The sequence below is a fragment of the Crassostrea angulata genome, chromosome 2 (assembly GCF_025612915.1).
Source record: "Crassostrea angulata isolate pt1a10 chromosome 2, ASM2561291v2, whole genome shotgun sequence".
In the NCBI taxonomy this organism is placed as follows: Eukaryota; Metazoa; Mollusca; class Bivalvia; order Ostreida; family Ostreidae; genus Magallana; species Magallana angulata.
The window spans coordinates 76,978,205-77,002,155 of NC_069112.1; the positions used below are offsets into that span (position 1 = coordinate 76,978,205).

General features: G+C 33.3%; 2 protein-coding genes across 2 annotated transcripts in view; one reads left to right on the forward strand and one right to left on the reverse strand.

The window, feature by feature from the left end:
• The window catches only part of LOC128170918 (neurogenic locus notch homolog protein 2-like), a 658,320-nt gene that overhangs the window by 120,217 nt on the left and 514,152 nt on the right, over positions 1 to 23,951 (reverse strand). The window lies entirely within an intron of this gene.
• On the forward strand, positions 8,707 to 15,313 carry LOC128170937 (uncharacterized). Its single transcript, XM_052836717.1, has 4 exons — positions 8,707 to 9,670; positions 9,850 to 9,916; positions 10,551 to 10,866; positions 13,019 to 15,313. The coding sequence occupies exons 3-4, from the start codon at positions 10,551 to 10,553 to the stop codon at positions 13,891 to 13,893; spliced, it is 1,191 nt and encodes a 396-aa protein (XP_052692677.1). The 5' UTR covers positions 8,707 to 9,670; positions 9,850 to 9,916; the 3' UTR covers positions 13,894 to 15,313.

A 23,951-nucleotide genomic window follows, 5' to 3' on the forward strand; every position in this document is an offset into this window, starting at 1 on the left:
TTGTTTTTTTTTTTGGGGGGGGGGGTTATTTTTTGTACGGCTACACACCTCTTAATTCCCTGTTTGGGAAAAAGTAAATATGAATTAGTAACATTATAACCAACAAAAATATATTTAATATAAATTTATAAATACATGTCATATTTGTATACCCGCTGCGCACTCTTAGAATACCAAACTATTTCCTTTCGACATTGAGGAACTATTTCTTTCTATACGTAACTTCTAATATACATATACGTCTAGTCTACGAAAACATAGCATAACTTATGATATATCTAATATTTATCATTTATGGTGAGATAAATGTACAAGAATATTACTTTAATTTTTGCACTCAAACAAAGTAAGATGGAAAGTTTTTTTTTAATAGATTAATGTGATTTATTATCTGAACAAATTGTTCTTGTAAATAAACCCACATACTGACACATAGACAGTGTACAGCTGTTTAATCTTTGTTAAAATGTATATAATAACACGTTATTTATTAGTATTTGGGACTTTTAATACAGGCATTGGTTCTTGGGTATATAAATATTGATTTACAAGCTAAAGTCTTCAGCTTTCTTCTTCCTCTGCTTAACCACTATAACAATTGGGTTATTGAATAAAGAGGCCTGCATGTTCAGATAAGTACGTTTAAGGAAATAAACACAGCGCATGGATCCCTAAGAAGCCGCATGCAAACACTGTACGCATTATTATTTAAGCAGAAAAGTGATTTTTTTTCTTATAGTTTCTAATGAAAATCTCAGTGACTGTGTCACCAAAAAACTGTGTGTAGACATGGTAAAGGATGGTATTTGAAAAAAAATAAACATGTTTAGAGTGAGTCAATTTGGGACCAAGTCAAGTCATCTCTTTTAAAAATAAATCAAGTAGTTTTGAAGAGTACATGAATAAATATAGAACTTAAATGTCACACTTTATGTTGAGAATAAAGGTACATCTGCTCATAAATGTAAAGACAAACAAAATACGTTGAATAATAAATAAAATGATACAATGTAAGGTGTTGTAGAAAAGGATACTATATATATAAAGTATTGTACTTTTGATGAATGATAATAGTTTCGGTTCAACATTAAATTGGTCTTGCCTCAGATTTGGGTACACTAGTTAATCGTTGCATGAACTTCATATTTCATCATTTCTAATGAAGATTGTTCTTATTTTTAATATGATTCATAATATTAGCTTATGACTTAAAAAAAATAAAAAATAAAAAAGTGTATTTCGTTAACGATATGTGTTTTTTCTTTGTTTTAGATATTGGTTAGCGAATCATTCACAGCAGCTAGATCTATTTAACTTGTCGACAATGTCTTTTTCATAACGGGGAATGTTTTATTTATGTGTTACGCATTAAACTGATGTAAAACCACATGGTTAACTCCATATTGAATACAATTTGAACATATTATCAGTATTATATCATGTTATATTGTTCCACCAATATATAATTCATGCGTTATGATTTGAATGTATTTCATTATGCTGTCCCTGTCAGGTATTCTCCGTGTAACACCATGATGACGTTTACGTGGTCATGTTTACTGGTAGTATCCCTCGCTTTAAAACTCTGTTTATTGTAAATTTAAATTTTCAAGGTAGTAGTGTGAAGTTGTCTAAATGAAAAAAAAATAACTTTTCCTTTATGCAAAAAAGTTACAAAGCTAAAACAAAGTCAGCTTATTTAAAAAAAAATTGTATGTGTAATTACATTACAAAAGGGCAAATCATAACACTGGTATGTTGTTGAGATTTTTAATTTAACAACTTTTAGTTTATTTCTCTTTCTGGCAATTAAAAACAAACAACACTCTCATTTAATGATAAATGTGGTTATTGCTTTGAAAAATTTCACTGATTATTCATTGAATGATTTACTTTATTAGAATAATCATTGATTAGTAATCCCTTGATTAGAATTGCACGCGGTGACAAAAATGTATTATTTCTATGGGTTTTTTTTTTATAAAATGTGTATCGAAGAGTGATACATCCTTTGTAAAACATTACGTGGTTGATTGGGAACATGCCATGCAAAATCTTTACAAGAACAACATTGTGTAGTTTCCCTGTAACTCACCGATATTTGTTTAAAATTAAACTGTACAAGCTGTGAAGCTTTTGAATGTTGCTTTTGTTCAATTACAGTGTGGGATTTTATCTCAGTCAGCACATTTTTCTTAACTCTCCCCAAAATTAAACAATTAAAGGAAAAATATTCACTGTTACAAACATTTATATTCTTTTTATTTTATTTTCAGAACAGCAGTTTAGTTAGTCTAGTGATGTTTATCAATTAATTATGCCCATTAAAACTTTTCTATCAGGCGTAATTATTTAAGTAATTAAAAACAGCATTGGTGTTTTTGTATAGAAAATAAATATCATCTTGTTAATTGTTGCGTTATACAATATTATTTGCATCCTGTTTTATTTCCTTTTGCAGCATTCAAAACTATGTTGTTTTAATGAAAGTGTCAATTGCTCTTCAATTTTCTATGTTTTCTTAATCGTCGCGGACCTATGAACTCTACAATGAAAATATATAATATTCTACGAGACATTGTTTTATGCCGAATGAATGACGCAAAAGATAGTCTCGCCAAAGCACAAATCATAGCAGCTTCCGATGGTAATGACTTATTTAAAAGTACATATCAAACAACAATGTTAAAATGATCTTCTCAAGTGATAATTTATTTTAGAACATTCCGTTAAGTCAAGTTTTATTCAGACGACTTGTTGCAAATATAAATCAATATTTATTTGGGTAAGATTGTTTTTTTGTTTTTTGTTGTTTTTTTTGTTTATTCCTTTTTTTTTTTACTTTATTCTTGTTGTTGGGGGGGGGGGGGGGGTTAACATTGCATTCACTTGACACTATTCATTCAAGGATCACTCCCAGTGTAACGTGTTAACGTTTAAGTGGCGTGCACTCAAGAGTAGGGTATCTTTCCGGTATTGTTTAAGTAGTGGAATATAATGATTATGAATGAGTTAAACTGTATTGCTGTCGTTTTATCAGTGGAATAAATACAAAAGTGGAACAACGAAAGCATCAATGACGAGTTTCCTTGACACATTATATTTTAATATATCGTTATACACTTAAATTATTGTTTTATATTCACTCATATAGTACATCGGACTTATTTTCATAAAAATCAGACTCGTTTTCATAAACGTTTCTTTTTGGTAAGCTCAACACCTGACTGAAGCTACACTGTGTATGCTTTGTTATATGAGCTAATGAAAAAGAGTCCCACAGTTTTTTCGCGGTAAATATAGTTCTATAGTAGAATCAAGCATATCTTTTACAGCATACGCCCTAGCATAATATAACATTGAAATCTTATAGCATAGCAATGGAATCTCATACCATAATATTGGAATCCCATACCATAGCATACTATCTCATTCGTCAAACCATAGCATAACATACACCATGATTTTAACTCGATTTTAAATGATTTTATTAAATAAAGAAGAAATATTCACATTGCAGATTAGTGGTAAAGTATGGCTTCTAATTATTTTACTCCAACATTTTTGGATCTCTTCTGTGTATGGATGTGTTTTGTTCAAATCTCATAGCAATACATGAATATCTCATAGCTTATCAATTAACCGCATATCATATCATAACAAAACGTTGTAAAAGATATCCACGAAATGACTGTAAGACAAATGCTTAGTTACACAACTGTCTATCTTTAACACATATCCTACTAACTGGAATGATATTTGTACGTATCCAATATGTATATCAAAGGGGACTTGGTGTCTAAGAAACAATAATTTTACAAGAAATACTATACCTACTGTCTTTACCACCACCTGTCCTGTACATTGACAGTGTGATATCTAATACAACGATAAACTGCCAGGAGTTATCTTCCGTGAAGAGTATTCTCGTTATATACAGGGAGCTCTGTGCAGTAGATGTGTGTTGTGTGTAGTAATTATTGTTTGTATATTGCACTCATATAATAACATGCCGATATTAACGTATCAGTGCTACCAAGCAAACTTGCATATGTAGAAAAAATGATTAACAATTTATAATGATTACAGGAAAGAAATATATTCAATGTACACTGTATATATATGTTTTTGTCAGAAGAAAGAAAGAAAAATATATCTACTTGTATTGATAATTTAAAAGGTGTTTGGCGTATATAACGAAATTGACTCATAAACGCAGAGTGGATATTCAATATTTACATAAATAATCAGCTACATATTAAACACATTTTACATATCCGTAAATTTACAGAAGCAAATTTCATACAAATGTATTCTTATCTGGCCTACACACTGAAGGGTTTCACTGACATCTACTTTTTTTAGACTATATAGAAGTCGTCTTTTTTCTGGTTAATAGCACTTATAGAGTTTTTGCTGTCTTTGAAACTAACACGATAACACAGGGAAGGGTACATTGAAAATATATATGCAATGAAGAAAGGCAATTGGAGGCAAACCACATGCAATATGACATCAGAATGTTAATACATGTTTCCTACAAAGTATTAGGAACACATGAGTAAATTTTTTTTAAGTATGAACAGATAAGGCTAATGTAAAAATTTAAACAATAGTATTCCATTTCCATTTATAACTGAACTTCGAAAAAATCAAGTGACCCTTCTTTTAAGCTTAGGGGTAGAGTATAGTTTCAAGACATGTATTCATGCAGTAGCTCTACTCTCTATTCTCATATAAATTTAGTTGAAATAATTAAGGAATTTTAAAGAAATATATTTTGCAACACCGAGGCGTAACCAATTTTTTTTAATGTTTTTTTGTTGGGGGGGGGGGGGGGTTGTGCATTCATTTGACATTATTCATTCAAGAATCACTTCCAGTGAAACGTGTGAACATTTAGGTTGCGTGCACTCAAGAGTATATTTCCGGTATTGTTTAAGTAGTGGACTATAACGATTATGAATGAGTTACAATGCTGTCGTTTTATCACTAGAATAATAAAAAAAGTAATTCTCAATGACCAGTTTCATTGAAAATTTATAATGTTTCTACATATTGCTATACACACTACATTGAAATTATTTAAAGTATTTACTTATATTGTACTTCGGACTCTTCGTTTTCATAAACATTTCTTTTAGGTAAGATCAACACCTGAATGAAGCTACACTGTGTTTGCTTTGTTATATGAGCTAATGCAACAGTTTCCCAGTATGCAACAGTTGAATATATATTCTAAAACAATGTCCCACAGCGAATTTTGTTGATATTTATCGCCGTAAATATTGTTCTACAGAAAGGTCGAACATATCTTTTACAACATACGGAATAGTAAAACACAGCATTGAAATCGTATAGCATAGCATTAGAATCCCATACCATAGCATTGGAATCCCATACCATAGCATACAATCTCATTCACATTGCAGATTCATGGTAGATTTTGGCTTTTTATTATTCTATTCCAAAATATTTGTAACTCTTCTGTGTGTCACAATTTGCATTAAAAGACCTGGAAATCCCCTCGTTTACAAACTTAACTTTGAACAGATAAAGAGGCAGAACCGTGAAAATAGCTTTATTTACAGCGTAAAGAAAACATATAAAGCTAATGCATACAACCCTCTCTAAACACACACACACTCATACACTCAATTCACACACGCAAATAGCTGAAAAATCACAAAATGCATTCAAATAAACAATATTTAAAAAAAATAAACTAACCCCCTAAATACCCCCCAACATATGTAAACAGAAAAAATAACCCGACTTTGGCTGATGTCACTTATGAATGCTAAGTCCGGACAATGCTTTTGGGAAGTTGTATTTTAATAAATAGATTCACCCGCATTAGGTACGTGCATAGTTGAGACTACAATTTATGTTAATCACTGGTGATATAGATACATCACACGTTCATGTATATCGTATAACCTGGTACACGTGCGTAGAGATACTGTCATGTAAATCCAACCTTTCGTCACGGATGTTATTGGACCATATCACCAGCTACAATGTGCCCGTGCGTCAGCGTGTGTTACATTTCCCACGTTGACGATGGGTCCACGATGGTTAGCTTCTCGTTGTCCTTCACCCACGGATGATACCGTCTTGTATATAACCAACCACACACACTCAGCTAGTCACCTAAAATTCAATTCATTGTCGGGTCCTCAGTGAAAATTACAACACTACACTGTTCAAAAACACACATTATATTCAACCGTCGGGCTACAATATCTTATATTCTTATACAAACAAACATTCCATACCACACTTAGCAAAGGACAATATAGATATCTACTTACGTATGCGCATTCTAAATTGAAATGATAATGAAAAATACTTCTCACTTACTGCTGTTCTTTCTCAATACGGTTTATCGTACTTTAAACACACAGGAATTCTATTCAAACACTCCACACAGGATTAGACATAGGCCACACAGGTCCTAAGACATATTGTCAAACTCCACGAAGGTTCACACAGAAAGACACACCTTCTCTTATCAACGACCTGGCCGGAACTAACTCATGCACGAACACCGGTCTAACAAACAATGACTAGCTGACCGTGGCACTCTATGGAGCGCCGTTACTCACAAATATTAATAGACTAATAAAACTTTAATTGAACATATATACAAAATTGTGACACTGTGTATGGATGTGTTTTGTTCAAATCTCATTTCATTCCATTTAAAATCTCATTGCATTCAATAAAACTGCATATGATAGCATAGCATAACATTGTAAAAGATATGCATGAAATGACTGTAAGACAAATGCTTAGTTACACAACTGCCTATATTTACCACACATCCTACTAACTGGAATGATATTTGTACGTATCCAATATGTATATCAAAGTGGACTTGTCTCAGGAACAATATCTTTACAAGAAACACTATACCTGCTGTCTGTACCAACACCTGTCCTGTACATTGACAGTGTGTTATCTAATACAACGATAAACTGCCAGGAGTTATCTTCCATGAAGTGTATTCTCGTTATATACAGAGAGCTCTGTGTAGTAGATGTGTGTTGTGTGTGGTATTTATTGTTTGTATATTGCACTCATATAATAACATGTCGTTTTTGATATTAACATATCAGTGCTACCACACAGAGTTGCATATGTAGAAAAAAAATAACCAATATATAATGGTTACAGAAAAGAAATATATTCAATGTACACTGTACATGTATATGTGTTTGTCAGAAGAAAATGGGAGAAATATATCTTCTTGTATTGATAATTTACAAAGTGGTTAGCGTATCTAACGAATTTGACTCATAAAAATCAGAGAAGATACTCAATTTGTATATAAATAATTAGCTACATATTACACACATTTTACATATCCGTTACTTTACAGAAAAATAGTTCAAACAAATATATTCTTTGTTTATCGAAGTCGTCTTGTTCTGGTTAATAACACTTATAGAGTTGTTACTGTCTGTAAAATTAACATAATAACACAGGTAAGTGTACATTAAAAATATATAAGCAATAGAGGAAAGTAATCGGAGGCAAATTACATGCAGCATGACATCAGAATGCTAATACATGTTTCCAACAAAGTATTAAGAAAACCTTAGTAAAAACATTTGAGTTTAACATATAAGACTAATGAAACATTAAAACAACGGTATTCAGTTTCAAATTATAACGGAATGTCAGAGAAAACAAATAATGTCATTGACAAGATCAAATGGCCCTGCTTTGAAGCTTAATCGAAGAATACATTTTCAAGACATGAACTCAGTAACTTAACACGTTATTCTCATATAGATGTGATTAAAAGAATTTACGAATTTTCAAGAAAAATATTTTGCAATTCTTGAGGCGTTGCAAATCCTTTCAAATGATTTGCAAGTCCCACTTAAAATGTTATTTATATTTATCACATTTATGTTAAGCTCAATATACAGTGGTATCACACATGTAATGAATTTTTGATATTACACTGTGTATTCGAACCAAACGTGACGTCATAATTGAACATTACGTAGGTTTTGGATATTGATTAACGTAGAATGAAAAATTCAAAGATATAATTCAGTTGATGTGTGGAGTTGTAAATGGAAAGCATTTATTGCTATTTTTTTTTCATGAATAAATATAAATATTTTTTCTTTTTTCTTTTTTGGTATTTTGTTGAGATTTAATTCAATAATTCATAATTTAGTCTTTTACCTGTCAATTAATAAATAACATAACTCTCTTCTATTGATGAATGTGGTTATTGCATTATTGTTTATTGAATGATTTACTTTATTAGAATAATTCATTGATTAGTAATCACTTGATAAGAATTGCACGCTGTGTTAGACAAATATACGACTTTTATGTATTTATGAAATGTGTATCGAAGAGTGTTACATCCTTTTTAAAACATTACGTGATTGGTTGGAAACATACCATGCAAAACTTTACAAGAACAGCATTGAGCAGTTTCAATGTAACTCACCCAGATGTGTTTAAAAACACATTAATGTCCATAAATAGTTTATGCATGTTGACCACTTTATTTGTATGTTTTGTTTACCACGTGGTATTGTTTTCCACTACTGTGTATTTTTAGTTTAGGCATGCGCACTGGCAAGTTATGCATATTAGCTAGTCTGCGCATGCGTAGTCATTGTTCATTTTGTAAACATCCATGATTGTCCACGGTTTGTGAACGAAGATGTTTACATGAATTACGACCCCGTCCGTCCAATTTTACGATATTCTGCGACTTCAACAATTCACTAACGGGGCCTGGTGTGTGTTTTCATAGGTAACGTTATCTATATCTCGTTTTTTAGCGAATTATCAAGGCTTCATGGTACTCCAGGAGTGATTTTCGCGCGGTTCAAAATGGCGCCAGTGACACTCCAGTCATAACATTGTTGCCCATCGATGTCAAAGTTATTGTGTGCGATGTACCAGAGACGTGGATGTGATTTATTATACAGCAGTTTGAACTTGTGTATATTTGCGTGTAATGGGTGAAAATATCTGTGTCAACTTTTTCTATTGTTTATTTCATAATGTCAACATTGATAGTGGGCGATTCGCATGTGAAAAGACTCAAAACATTTTTAGGTTAACGTCGTTCCGCTAATTTTGTGTTTAATATATATGAACTCAAAGAGGTGAACTATTTCGGTATAAGTCGAGGACTTGTGAACAATGGTCACCATCTATCCCTTATTACATCTGCAGTGCGAGGGTGTAGACCTAAGCACCTAATTGTTTTCATTGGAGGCAATGATTTGGACTCGAGTGAACTAGATTTTAGTTTGAAATGTATTGTTTCTAAATTGACTGCCTATGTGACTCAACTTAAAAGGTGTTTCCATTTAAAGTCTGTTACCGTGCTTTGTTTTCTCCCTAGAGAAGTGACTAGAACTATAGGCTGTCTTATTTATAATCAACGAGTCAAAAAAGCTAATAGACTTCTTAAGCAATTTTGCGCTTGTCACACAGTAACATTTTAGAAGCTGAGAGGATTCGCGGAAAGTCAGAAACCAGTTTTATGCGACGGGGTTCATCTTAATGACTTGGGGTTCCATAAACTGTTTAGACAGATCAGAGGTGTCCTATTAATTCAGCTAAGACAGGAACCCAAGCCTAGTCCTTCTGTAAACAGCAATGACGACAGGGGCTTCTAGCTGTAAATATTGCTTTGTAACCACCCATCGTGCAATTTTATTTCTCATATTTTTGTTTAATAAGTCGGTTACGCTTTAAGTAATTGAAATTTTACCAAGTGTTCCTTAAACCTTTAACAATTTTATTAGATTAACCTTATGTTTGTAATATTATCTATTTAAACTGATATGTTTATTTCAGTTCAAAGCATCCAGATCAATCTGAAGATAAGACTTTGCATCACTTGTTATAATTTGTTTGGACACAGGTAACAGCTTTGTTTTTTGGTCTATGACAATTTACCAAACAAATACCAGAATATGAATATTTCTGGTTATTTTAAAGCTATATCAGCTGATTTGAATGAATATAAGAAACAGCTCCAATGCTATGGCGACAGAAGCAATGATACATGTATGATATGATAAACAGTTTTGCAATGTTTACATATAAAACAGAGCCTCAGGCTATGCTAAGCAACTAAATTGGTGTACAAGCTGCAATGTTTATACATAACATGATTTAGCTTGATGCAAGTATGCAATCGATTACTTTCGTCAAAGTCTTCAGATACATTGCATGTCGTGATGCTGTTTAGCAAAAATGTACACCTCTAGTGCTATTGTATATGTAAGTGATAAAACTGCTAAATGTATGGCAGACTTCTTTCTGCTATAAGCAATGTGTTATAACATTTATAACAAGCTTAACACTAATTGTCTGAGAGCATTACATTTATATACCTGGGGTATATAACAAGCTGCTATACCACAGTTTTACCTTACATTAGATCAGTTTAAAGATAGCATGAAAGCTTTTTGGCTATGCATATTCTTGTATATGTTCATTTTAGTATATATTAACATCTTCATTTCTTTTATATTTTACTCTATTCGATTTAGATGGCATCCACACCAAAACGCAGGAGGCGGAACAAGGCAGCCTCGAATCCTCCCACAGAAACCCAACCTCAAAGCGGTCTTATGTCTCATGAGGACATGGAAACGATGATAAGGACGTGTATGGCCTCTATCATCCCAACCATCGAAGATACTTTTCGACGCTATATGGATGAATATCACCATGTTGAGAACAATCCTTCATCGTCAATCCCCATGCAGACTGCAACTTCACAACAGCAATCAGCCGACACACAACAAGCCTCTTCACAAGCAGTAACACCTTACCATTCCCTACTGCAAGAGATAACTTCTCAAGGTATGCAGTTGCTTAATCAGAATACTGAAGGGGATTCACGCTCGGCAACTGGTTTAACATTGGGTGTAGATTCCAAAATTAGGGCAAAAATCCACGCCAAACAGTTCATCAAATGGTGAGCTCATTTTTGTTTAGGCAAACGACAAGGGCCCTATCAAATCTATAACTAAATGGGTAGAGGCGTTCCACATAATTGTCGAAATCTATGCAGAAAAGTTTCCCCACGAAATTGAAAACTTAATGACGTACGCACACACTGTGCAAAGAATTGCTGACTCGTGTGGAGACTCTGCTGCTTTAATGTATGATGAAAAGTTTAGGCGATGGCGCGAAAAAGAACCTTCATTATGCGCTTGGGAGAAGAAAAAATATTGAGCTATACCAAGAAGCTTAAGTTTCTGGACTAGATTTTAAACTCAAGTACAAGAAACAGCCCTTTTGTGTGCCCAATCCAAGTCACATAACTACTGCTATTCCCTCAACAATGTTGGCTCGTGCACAAAAAACAACTGCCCCCATCAACATGTTTGCCATTACTGTGCGGGAAAGCATCCGCGAAGACAGTGTCCCAATAGACCAAAACAAACCTTTGCAAAACAAAATACTAGAAAACCTGCCAGCACCTCTAACCAACAAGGCTCCACTAAGTGATAGGGATATAAGTATCAACACACCAATTCAAGTCGACAAATTGTCCAGTTATCTTGACGGCTATGATCCATCTTTGACCCAAATCTTAATTAGTGGGTTTACCTTTGGTTTTAGAATCCCATATCAGGGGGAACGTGCTTTTAGAGTTTCTAGAAATATCTCTTCTCTGAACAATAATGATGGAATCCTTCAAAGTAAACTCAGCAATGAATTACGAGCCCACCGTATAGCCGGGCCTTACCCAAATCCACCATTTCCTAATATACAAGTTTCACCTCTTGGATTGGTAGCCCAAAAAGCTGTCGGTGAATTTCGTTTGATACATCATTTATCTTATCCTGAGGGTATGTCTATAAATCACAACATACCTAAAGATTTGTGTACAGTACAATAGCAATCAGTAGAAACGGCTACATGTATTAATATAATTAGACAATTGGGAAGGGGTGCGTTGTTAGCAAAAACAGATCTTGAGAATGCTTATAAACAGATCCCTATTAATCCAGATGATTTCGAACTACTTGAATTCATGGTAGACAATATGTATTACTACGACAAAACATTGCCTTTTGGACTCAGCTATTCATGTAATCTTTTTTGAAAAAATCAGCTCGGCTCTTCAATGGATCCTTGAAACAAAATTATCTGTTATACATTGCGTGCAGATCATAGACGATTTTCTTTTCCTAAGTGAACCCCACTCATCAACATGTTACAGTGCTCTGTTTGCCTTTTATCAACTATCCAATGACATTAGCTTACCCGTAAAATCAGAAAAAAAACTGTTTACCCCACCATAACTCTCACATTTTTGGGCCTGGAATTAGATACCTTGAACTTCGAAATTCGATTACCTCAAAATAAATTAACTCAATTGAAATTGGAAATTCAAAAATTCAAAGCAAAGCGTTCTTCAACTTTGAAGGAACTGCAATCTTTAATTGGTATGCTCAATTTTGCCTGTAGTGTAGTTCCTCCTGGTCGTACTTTTTTAAGACGTCTTATAGATCTAACAATTGGCCTCAAAAACCATATCACCACAGTCGACTGTATCTACAGGCAAACTGCATGCTTGGGGGGTGTTTTTGAATCAATTCAATGGCAAAGGTTTCTTTCCTTCTGGCATATCCCATTCTTCATCTTCATTGCCTTTTTTTACTGATGCTAGTAATGCCGGATTTGGATGCACCTTTCGCACACAATGGATTTACTCCAAGTTTGCTCCTGAATGGTTAAAGTACCACATTTCAGTTAGAAAATTTTACCTATTGTCATTGCATTAGAATTATGGGTACCTCTTCTGAAGAACTGTATCGTTGTATTACATTCTTACAATATAGCAGTTGTGCATGTGATTAACAAAACTACACCAAAGGACCCTAACCTAATGCAATTGATGAGGCGTTTAATGATTCTTTCATTGCAACACAACATTCATTTCCATGCCAAACATATTCCAGGAATTTCTAATACAGCCGCTGTTTTACTATCTCGCTTGCAGGTGAAATAATTCAAAGCCCGCTTTCCACATATGGACATCGAGCCAACTCCAGTTCCTCCAGCATTAGTGCGGATTTGACTGAAACAGCCAATTTTTTAGTCCGCAACTCTCTGTCTGAATCAACATTATCAGCTTACAAATCAGCTTATTTAACCTACAACTTTTTTATTGAACAATCCTTTCAATATAACGCATCCCCTCTACCACCCTATGTTCATCACCTGTCTACATTTATTGCACATTGCTACCTGAAAGGATTTGCCGCATCCACTACTTCAACACTGGTTTCGTCACTTAGTTTTATTTTACAACTTGGTAACTCCACAGATATTACACAACATTTCAGCATTCGTAAAATGCTTCAGGGATTCCGGAAATCGAAACCATCATCTGACTCACGGCTACCTATAACCCCAACAATTCTGAAGAAAATAATTCATGCTTTGGAGTTTAGTACCACATCAGCTTTTACTAAATCCCTCTTCCGGGCCATGTTTACCTTAGCATTAAGTACTTTTTTACGAGTAGGAGAGCTTACCAAAACAAATGCTCCAACCCAGCATTTCCTTCTTTTTGGAAATATCACGTTAGGATCCGATAGTCCATGCAATAGGTATATAGATATAAATATACCTCACTTTAAGCATTCTAAAGCAAACACAACTACTCTACGCCTGCAGCAAAACACGACGGATCCTTTAGTTTGCCCATGCCAAGCACTTCTACATTACCTAAATCTTAGGAAACATTCCTCACCATCAGAGCCGTTATTTTCCTTAATGGATGGTTCGCCCATCTCGCGTCAATACTTCACACAGCAACTGCGTTCGGCTTTAGCTTTTTGTAATTTTGGACTTGCATCTTTACAAAGCTAATAGCTTCCGCATTGGGGCTGCTACTACAGCTGCCTCTTAGAGGTTTTCGAAATTACAAATTCAGGGCATGGGTAGATGGAAGTCTGGTGCTTTTAAAAAGTACATTAGAATCCCAACACTTAAGTTTTGATTGACATTCGTTTGAGTTTTGACAGTTGCATGTGACAGTGAAGACAGGGGGTTCACGATCCTTTTTTCTAGCAACCATTAGACAGGGGCTACTGGTTGTGTTTTTAATATCTTTGCCATTATCTTACTTTGAGTCAGGGGCACAAAGAGTCAATTTGCTGGTACATGTTTTGTCTTTTGTAACAATAGTCTTTATGTTGTAACCTTTTTAGTTTATAGTTAATATCAACCATTAGACAGGAGCTACTGGTTGTCTTTTTGACTTATCTTACTTTTAGTCGGGGACTAAAACACTCAAATTTGCTTGTACATGTATGCTTTTTCTAAAAATAGTCGTTATGTTGAAGGGTGTTCCATTTTCCACAAATTAGTTATTTTGTTATAACTTGGTACAATTTTTCTTAATCATGCACTGACATTTCTGTTCAACTGCAATGTGGTTTTTGGATATGGGGCGTTAACAAGATTGTCTATATTCACATATATACGAGTATATAAACCTATCGATTAGTGATATAGCCTATCTTGTTAAGGTGGCAGATGAACACCCCATATCTTTACTTATATACCAGGTACTTTATTATCTATTCCTGCCAAAGGTCTAAAACTTTTACTAGTCTCAATCTCAGGATACTTTGTGATATTTTCAAGGTTTTATGTATGAATATTGTTCTTCGAGTTTTATGTCATTTATAGGAGGAAATGCCTATTTTCTACTTGTCACATCACATCACTTATTCTTCATTTCGTATTATCGTATATTGTGACTTTGACTATGGCATTATGTTTCATGCAACTGTTATGCTATGTATTCTTCAATAAATGACCTGTTTTTTTTTTTACGAAAGAGTTGAGTTTTGCTACGTAATAGGATAGATGTGATCAGGCAGGCATAAAACAAATTTATGTCCATAAATAGTTTTTGCATGTTGACCACTTTATTTGTATGTTTTGTTTACCACGTGGTATTGATTTCCACTACTGTGTATTTTTAGTTTAGGCATGCGCACTGGCAAGTTATGCATATGAGCTAGTCTGCGCATGCGTAGTAATTGTTCATTTTGTAAACATCCATGATTGTCCACGGTTTGCCACCACCCTGCCCTCCACTTTTTTATTGTACATCATTTGTAAGGCAGATGAACACCCCATATCTTTACTTATATACCAGGTGCTTTATTATCTATTCCTGCCAAAGGTCTAAAACTTTTACTAGTCTCAATCTCAGGATACTTTGTGATATTTTCAAGGTTTTATGTATTAATAGTGTTCTTCGAGTTCTATGTCATTCATTGTCAGGATACTTTGTGATATTCTCAAGGTTTTATGTATGAATATTGTTCTTCGAGTTTTATGTCATTTATTTAAGGAAATGCCTATTTTCTACTTGTCACATCACATCACTTATTCTTCATTTCGTATTATATTATATTGTGACTTTGACTATGGCATTCTGTTTCATGCAACTTTTATGCTATGTATTCTTCAATAGATGACCTGTGTTATTCTTTATGAAAGAGTTGAGTTTTGCTACGTAATAGTATAGATGTGAGCAGGCAGGCATACACAAGCTTTACAAGCCATAAAGCTTTTGAATGATTTTTTGTTCAATTACATTGTAGGTTTATATCTCACTCAACACGTTTTTCTTAACTCTCCCCAATTTATCTATTAAAGGAAAAATATATACTGTTACAAAAATTTAGATTCTCTTTATTTTATTTTTAACATCAATGTACATTTTTTAAATACGTCAAAAGTGTAGTTTATTTAGACTAGTTATGTTCATCAATTAGTTATGCCTTTTCAAACTTTTCTATCAAGCGTAATTATTTAAGTAATTAAAATCAGCATTGTTGTTTTTGAATAAGAGATAAATATCACCTGGTCTATTGTTGCGTTACATACAATATTATTTGCATTCTATTTCATTTCCTTCTGCAGCATTCAAAAACAATATAGTTTTATTGAAAGTATCAATTACTGTTCAAATTTCTATTTTTCTTCAATCGTCCAGGACCTATGGACTGTAAAATGAAAATGTATTATATGCTATGAGACATTGCTTTTGTGCCGACGGAATGGCCTCAAAGATAGTCCTGCCAAGTCACAAATCATACCAGATTCCGATGGTAATGATTTATTAAAAGTGCATCCCAAAAAAAAGTTTTATAATCATTTTTGCAAATGATAATTCAGTCTGGAAAAAGTCTGTCAAGGACAATTTTGATCAGATGACTTGAGAAAAATATAAATCAATATTTTTGTGTAATTTGTTTGTTGTTGTTGTTTGTTAGTTTGGTGGGTTTTTTTTTTTTTTTTTTTTTTTTTGGTTTTTGTTTTTGTTTTTTTGGAGGGGGGGGGGCGGGGCAGGCATTGCATTCACTTGACACTATTCATTCAAGGATCACTTCCAGTGTAACGTGTGAACATTTAAGTGGCGTGCACTTTAGAGTAAAGTATCTTTCCGGTATTGTTTTAGTAGTGGAATATAACGTTTATGAATGAGTTTAACTGTAACTGTGTCGTTTTCTCCCTAGAATAAAAAAAAGTGGAGCAATGTTATTCTCAATGACTATTTTTATTGAGAAATTATAATGTTTCTATATATATGTTATACACTCTACATTGACATTATTCTTATTTATTTACTTATATATAACACCTCGGACTCTTCGTTTTCATAAACATTTCTTTTTGGTTAGCTCAACACCTGACTGAAGCTACTCTGTGTTTGCCATGCTATATGAGCTACTGCAACAGTGTCCCAGTGTGCAACAGTTAAATTTATGTTCGAAATAACAATGTCCCACAGCGAATTTTGTTGATATTTATCGCCGTAAATATTGTTCTACAGTAAGGTCAAGCATATCTTTTACAACATACGCAGTCGTAAAACACAGCATTGAAATCGTATAGCTATCATCGGAATCCCATACCATAGCATACAATCTCATTCACATTGCAGATTGGTGGTTAATATTTTGGCTTCTTATTATTCTATTACAAAATATGTGTAACTCCTCTGTGTATAGATGCGTTTTGTTCAAATCTCATAGCAATGCATTGAAATCTCATAGCATCTCAATAAAACTGCATATTATAGCATAGCAAACTATTGTTAAAGTTATGCATGAATGACTTGTAAGACAAATGCTTAGTCACACAACTGTCTTTATTTACCACACATCTTACTAACTGGAAATTTATTTGTACGTATCCAACATTTATATCAAAGAGGACTCCATGTCTCAGGAACAATACCATTACAAGAAACACTGTATGTACTGGCGGCACCACCTCCTGTCCTGTACATTGACAGTGTGATATCTAATACAACGATGAACTACCAGGAGTTATCTTCCATGACGAGTGTTCTCGTTATATACAGAGAACTCTGTGCAGTAGATGTGTGTTGTGTGTATTGTTTATTGTTTGTATATTGCACTCATATAATGACATGTCGTTTTCGATATTAACATATTAATGCTACCACACAATGTTGCATATGTTGAAAAAAAAAGATTTACAATATATAATGATTACAGGAAAGAAAAGTATTCAACGTACACTGTACATGTAAATGTTTCTGTCAGAAAAAAGAAGAAACAATATATCTTCTTTTCTTGATATTTTACAAAGTGGTTTGGCGTATCTAACGAATTTGACTCCTAAACTCAGAGTGGATACTCAATATATATATATATATATATCTAATAGCATTGCATTGAAATCTCATTGCATCTCTATAAACTGCATATCATAACAAAACATTTTAAAAGATATGCATGAAATGACTGTAAGACAAATGCCTTGTTACACAACTGTCTATATTTAACACACATCTTAATACCTGAAATGATATTTGTACGTATTTAATATTGATATAATAGGGGACTTCATCTCGCAGGAACAATTACATTACAAGAAACACTATACCTGCTGCCTGTACCACCACCTGTCCTGTATATTGACAGTGCGTTATCAACTTCAACGATAAACTACCAGGAGTTATCTTCCATGAAGAGTTTTCTCATTATATACAGGGAGCTCTTTGAAGTAGATGTGTGTTGTGTGTATTGTTTATTGCTTGTATATTGCACTCATATAATAACATGTCGATATTAAGATATCAATGCTATCACGCAATGTTGCATATGTAGAAAAAAGATTAACAATATATAATGATTACAGGAAAGAAATATATTCAATGTACGAGGGTTGTTCGGAAATTATTGAGAAATTTACTCTTATTTCCTTTGAGAAAAAGATAAATCCTTGAAATTTCACCAAAACGTACACCAGGATAAAGTTTATCAATGTAAAAATTTTATTGTCCATAGCATGATTGGATCATTTCTGGTAAGCTGACCAAATTGCCATCGCCCAGTGACCTGGCGCAACTGCAAACTTACCGCAATGTCATTTTGACGCTTCTTATTGTTTTATAAACCTAACAAACAAAGAGAAATTAGAATTAATTCTTCATTTCTCATCTTTTTTTACATTTCAAGATGTCAACATCCGCCTATTCCTTCCATACTTGATTTTGAAAAAAATCGGGCCATTTCTAACTGAAAGTCAAATTACTGTGAAATGTCTCCTACATAGATCCTGTGTACATATTTTAGAACTGTTTACATCAGTTAGTGTGTAAAAAGTATTTGATATTTAGTCACTTTGTCTGAATTCTAGCTAAACAATTAGCGAAAAAAGACGATAAACTGAAGTTCTTTATCCCTTGCCGTCGTATAGTGTTTGTTAAAGCAGTTGGGTGGTATTAAAAGGTCTTTTTCCGAAATTACCATTGATTTGATGTATCTTCACTGCGCCGCTTTGGCGTGAAATTTCTATATACCGTCGTTTTCAAATTCCTATTGCTTGGTAAATATATCTGTACCATATCCGTATTTCAACTCAAACACTCGTGAAACTTGATCAAAAGTTAGTCACAATAAATAGCAAAATGAACAAATATAATCTAATTTCTTTTAGTATAAGCTGTAAGTTTGCGGACACTTAGAAAGACGGTGTTCTAGTTTTCTTATTATCCGAGTTTATGCTTGCGCCGGGTACCCCACCACCGATTTAGTAATCTACCGTTGTAAACAAAATATTAAACATTTTTTAAATATTACTTTCTTTAATTACTGTGGAATCATCGTGGTGGCTCAATTTTCGTGGAATTCGTGGGTACCTCTCAACCACGAATTAACATCATCCACGAATTAATAAATTATTGTAATAAAGTCATATTTCCTTTGTAGGTTTCAGAGAATACACGAAATTACGTCCCCATGAACGTGTAAAATTTAAGCAATCCATGAAAATTGGCCCCCACGAAATTTAATGATTTTACAGTATTTGTTAATGTTTTTGTTCAATGTTTATGCATATTTTCATCATAATTCGTAATTTAGAAATGGAAATAGCCGTGTTGTTTCAATATTTTCCAAACAACCCTCGTACACTGTACATGTATATGTTTTTGTCAGAAGAAAAAAAGAAAAATATATCTTCTTGTATTGATCATTTACAAAGTGGTTTGGCGTATCTAACTAATTTGACTCATAAAATCAGAGTGGATACTCAATATTAATATAGATAGTTAGCTACATATTACACACATTTTATATATCCGTAAATTTACAGAAGCAAAATTCATACAAATGTATTCTTATCTGGCCTACACACTGAAGGGTTTCACTGACATCTCCTTTTTTAGACTTTATAGAAGTTGTCTTTTTCTGGTTAATAGCACTTAAAGAGTTTTTAAAGTCTTTGAAACTAACACAATAACACAGGGAAGGGTACATTGAAAATATATAAGCCATGAAGGAAAGCAATTGGAGGCAAATCACATGCAATATGAAATCAGAATGCTAATACATGTTTCCAACAAAGTGTTAAGAAAACATGGGTAAAAAGCATCTAAGTATGAACAGATAAGGCTAATGTAAAAATTTAAACAATAGCATTTCATTTCAAATTAATATGTTTTACGGTGCTACCGTTCTGGCGAGCGCAGCAAGAATTACACATACCTTGCATCATTGTCAACCTAGTGTTATTTAAGTATCACCGAACGTCAAATAATTTTTGAGAGAGTATTGCTCTACAATGAGTATGCCAAAGGTACTACATATGTAATTTGAATGGTTATGATACATACAGCGCAACCCCCCTTGTAGGTGTGTAATTTCCCACCTTTAAATTTAATGGTTTGACTATATGCAATATCTACATAATTTTTTTAACTGTTTATTTTTTTTCTTTATTCCTTTTTATTTTGTTCAAAATGTCCTATTGTTTATTTCCTGCCTACTCATATACTTACCTGCCTACTGTACATGCATGCACAATTAGCTTAAAAATTGAATAAAGTATGGCTCTTGCTAGTATTTATTTATATAATCTCTATGTAAAAAAAATTAATAAAAACAAATCATATGTCAATGAGGCAGGTATCGCAGTCTATACTGAAATAGCTAGTAAACGCATTACAGATGTTTGATCCACCTCTAAATTTATCGCGGGAAATATAGAGCGAGAGCACTGTGACGTCATCCATGATTTGTTCGTCTTTGTTTACGTATCTCGACTCAATATACGAAGGTATGGAAGCATGTAACAAATTTCTTGAGTCTCGCCAAAGCATATGCGGTACTCAAAACGTGTCTTCAAACCTTAAGACACCGTAAATTACGAGTTAAAAGTCGGCCATTTTTGGCATAGCACCACGGGTGAAAACATTAGAGAGCATTATGGGACGTAGACAAAAAATTTTGTTTGATGAACTGTAGGTTTAGCTCGTTCTTTTTCCCGCGCACACTGGTTCTTAGAGCTTGCTTCGCTCGCCGGCGCTGCGCGCCGGCGAGCTGCGCTCGCTATAACTGAATTTCGAAAAGATCAAGTGACCCTACTTTTAAGCTTAAGCGTAGAATAGTTTAAATACATGAATTCATGCAGTAGCTCTACTCTCTATTCTCATATAAATTTAGTTGAACTAATTTAGAAATTTTAAAGAAATATATTTTGCAACACCGAGGCATAACCAATTTTTTGGTTTTGTTTTTTTTTGTTTTTGTTTGGGGGGGGGGTGCATTCATTTGACACTATTCATTCAAGGATCACTTCCAGTGTAACGTGTGAACATTTAGGTTGCGTGCACTCAAAAGTATATTTCCGGTATTATTTAAGTAGTGGACTATAACGATTATGAATGAATTACAATGATGTCGTTTTATCACTAGAATAATAAAAAAGTGGAGCATTGGAATTCTCAATGACCAGTTTCATTAAGAAATTTTAATGTTTCTACATATTGTTATACACACTACTCTTTGTGTTCATAAACATTTCTTTTAGGTAAGATCAACACCTGACTGAAGCTACACTGTGTTTGCTTTGTTATATGAGCTAATGCAACATTGTCCCAGTCTGCAACAGTTGAATATATGATCTGAAAACAATGTCCCACAGCTAATTATGTTGATATTTATCGCCGTAACTATAGTTCTACAGTAAGATCAAGCATATCTTTTACAATATACACAATAGTAAATCATAGTATTGAACTAGTATAGCATGCGTTGAAATCCCATACTATAGCACTGGAATCTCATATCATAATATACAATCTCATAGATTCTTATTTGTCATATCATACCATGGTATATCATAGCATAGCATACACCATGATTTTAACTCGGTTTTGAATAACTTTATTTCAAAGAATAAATGTTGACATTGCAGGTTAGTGTTTAATTATGGCTTGTTATTAATATATTTCAAAATGTTTGAAATTCTTTTGTGTATGGTGCATTGTGTACAAATATTATAGCATTCTCATAGCATATCAATAAACCGCGTATCATAGCATCACATAAAATTATAAAAGATATGCACGAAATGACTGTAAGACAAATGCTCAGTTGCACAACTGTCTATATTTACCACACATCCTACTAACTGGAATGATATTTGTACGTATCCAATATTTATATCAAAGTCTCAGGAACAATAACTTTACAAGAAACACTATAGGTCTACCTGCTGTCTGTACCAACACCTGTCCTGTACATTGACAGTGTGTTATCTAATATAACAATAAACTGTCAGGAGTTATCTTCCATGAAGAGTATTCTCGTTATAAACAGAGAGCTCTGTGAAGTAGAGATGTGTGCTGTGTGTAGTATTTATTGTTTGTATATTGCACTCATATAATAACATGTCGTTTTCGATATTAACATATCACTGCTACCACACAATGTTGCATATGTTGAAAAAAAAAAGATTTACAATATATAATGATTACAGGAAAGAAAAATATTCAACGTACATTGTGCATGTATATGTTTCTGTCAGAAGAAAGAAGAAACAATATATCTTCTTGTATTTATATTTTACAAAGTAATTTGGCGTATCTAACGAATTAGACTTCTAAACTCAGAGTGGATACTCAATATCTATATATCTAATAGCATTGCATTGAAATCTCATTGCAATTCAATAAACTGCATATCATAACAAAACATTGTAAAAGACATGAATGAAATGACTGTAAGACAAATGCCTAGTTACACAACTCGATATTTACAGTGCTGCTATCGTGAAAGTTGACAAAACTATCCTATCCTATCCTATATCCTGTATCCTGCATCCTATCCTGCAAATAAGTTCTATCTTATCCTATCCTATCCCATACCTTCTAAATATAGGAATGCAAGTTAAATGAAACGAAATTTAAGAATTAAATGATTTTATCAATTAATGTAGTACTCAAAATGAATAATTAAATCTTAAAACCGAATATTCTTCGATCGGGATAACTTACTTACCTGTGCTACGGTTAAATTAAATCGTACGCGGGATGGACACAATAACGTAAACAAACAGGTAAGCGATTCGATTTTTGATTTTATTATATGTATGCATAAAAAACAGATAAATAACTTCGATGCACTTATTGAGGAACTGTCTAGTCACATATTTTTATCAAATTATTTTCTTATCACACATAACTGTGCGTAATTATCATTATTCGAGCGATTCGTTCGGCGATAAATGTAAACACGATCTGGAAATAAATAATTCCTTTAAGAAGTTTATATTGTTTATAGTTAAACCACTCGGAGTTATTTTTAAAGTATGAATTCTTAAGCATTTATATTTAGCTAACATTTATTAATTCGATATGTTGAGGTTAATATCCGACAGAAATATGCGTCCCTGTTATTGGGCATCGAAGAAATTACATGAAACGTGAAACAATGTCTGTTTCTTGTATACATGTTTATCTTTTAAAATGCCGGTTTGGTCGTTTATAAATTCAAGCTTTTATTACTTTGTAGACTTTAAATGAAGTAAATACAGAAATCTATTTCTGACGTTGTCAAATGTTGCATCGATTCTCGCAGTAGCTCCGTACTTGCGTACGAAGTGACAAAGATCTAGCACCGACATTTTAGCGCGTATCAATGTTATGCACCGCGTTCTTGATATGATAAGTATTCTTAAATGATTTCACTTGTAAAACGTACTAAATTGACATTGAAAATACATTGTTAAGCCAATTTTCGTTTCGCAAAATAACTCTGAAATTTATACTCGAATCTGATTGGCTACAGGATGCAGGATAGGATAGGATAGGATAGAACTTAACTTTAATATTTCTATCATGTATCGTGCATCCTGCATCCTATCCTATCCTATCCTTGTCAACTTTCAGGATAGCAGCACTGTACCACATATCCTACTAACTGGAATGATATTTGTACGTATCCAACATTTATATCAGAGGGGACTTCATCTCTCAGGAACAATAACTTTACAAGAAACACTATACCTGCTGTCATTACCACCACCTGTCCTGTGTATTGATAGTACATTGTCTAATACAACGATAAACTACCAGGAGTTATCTTCCA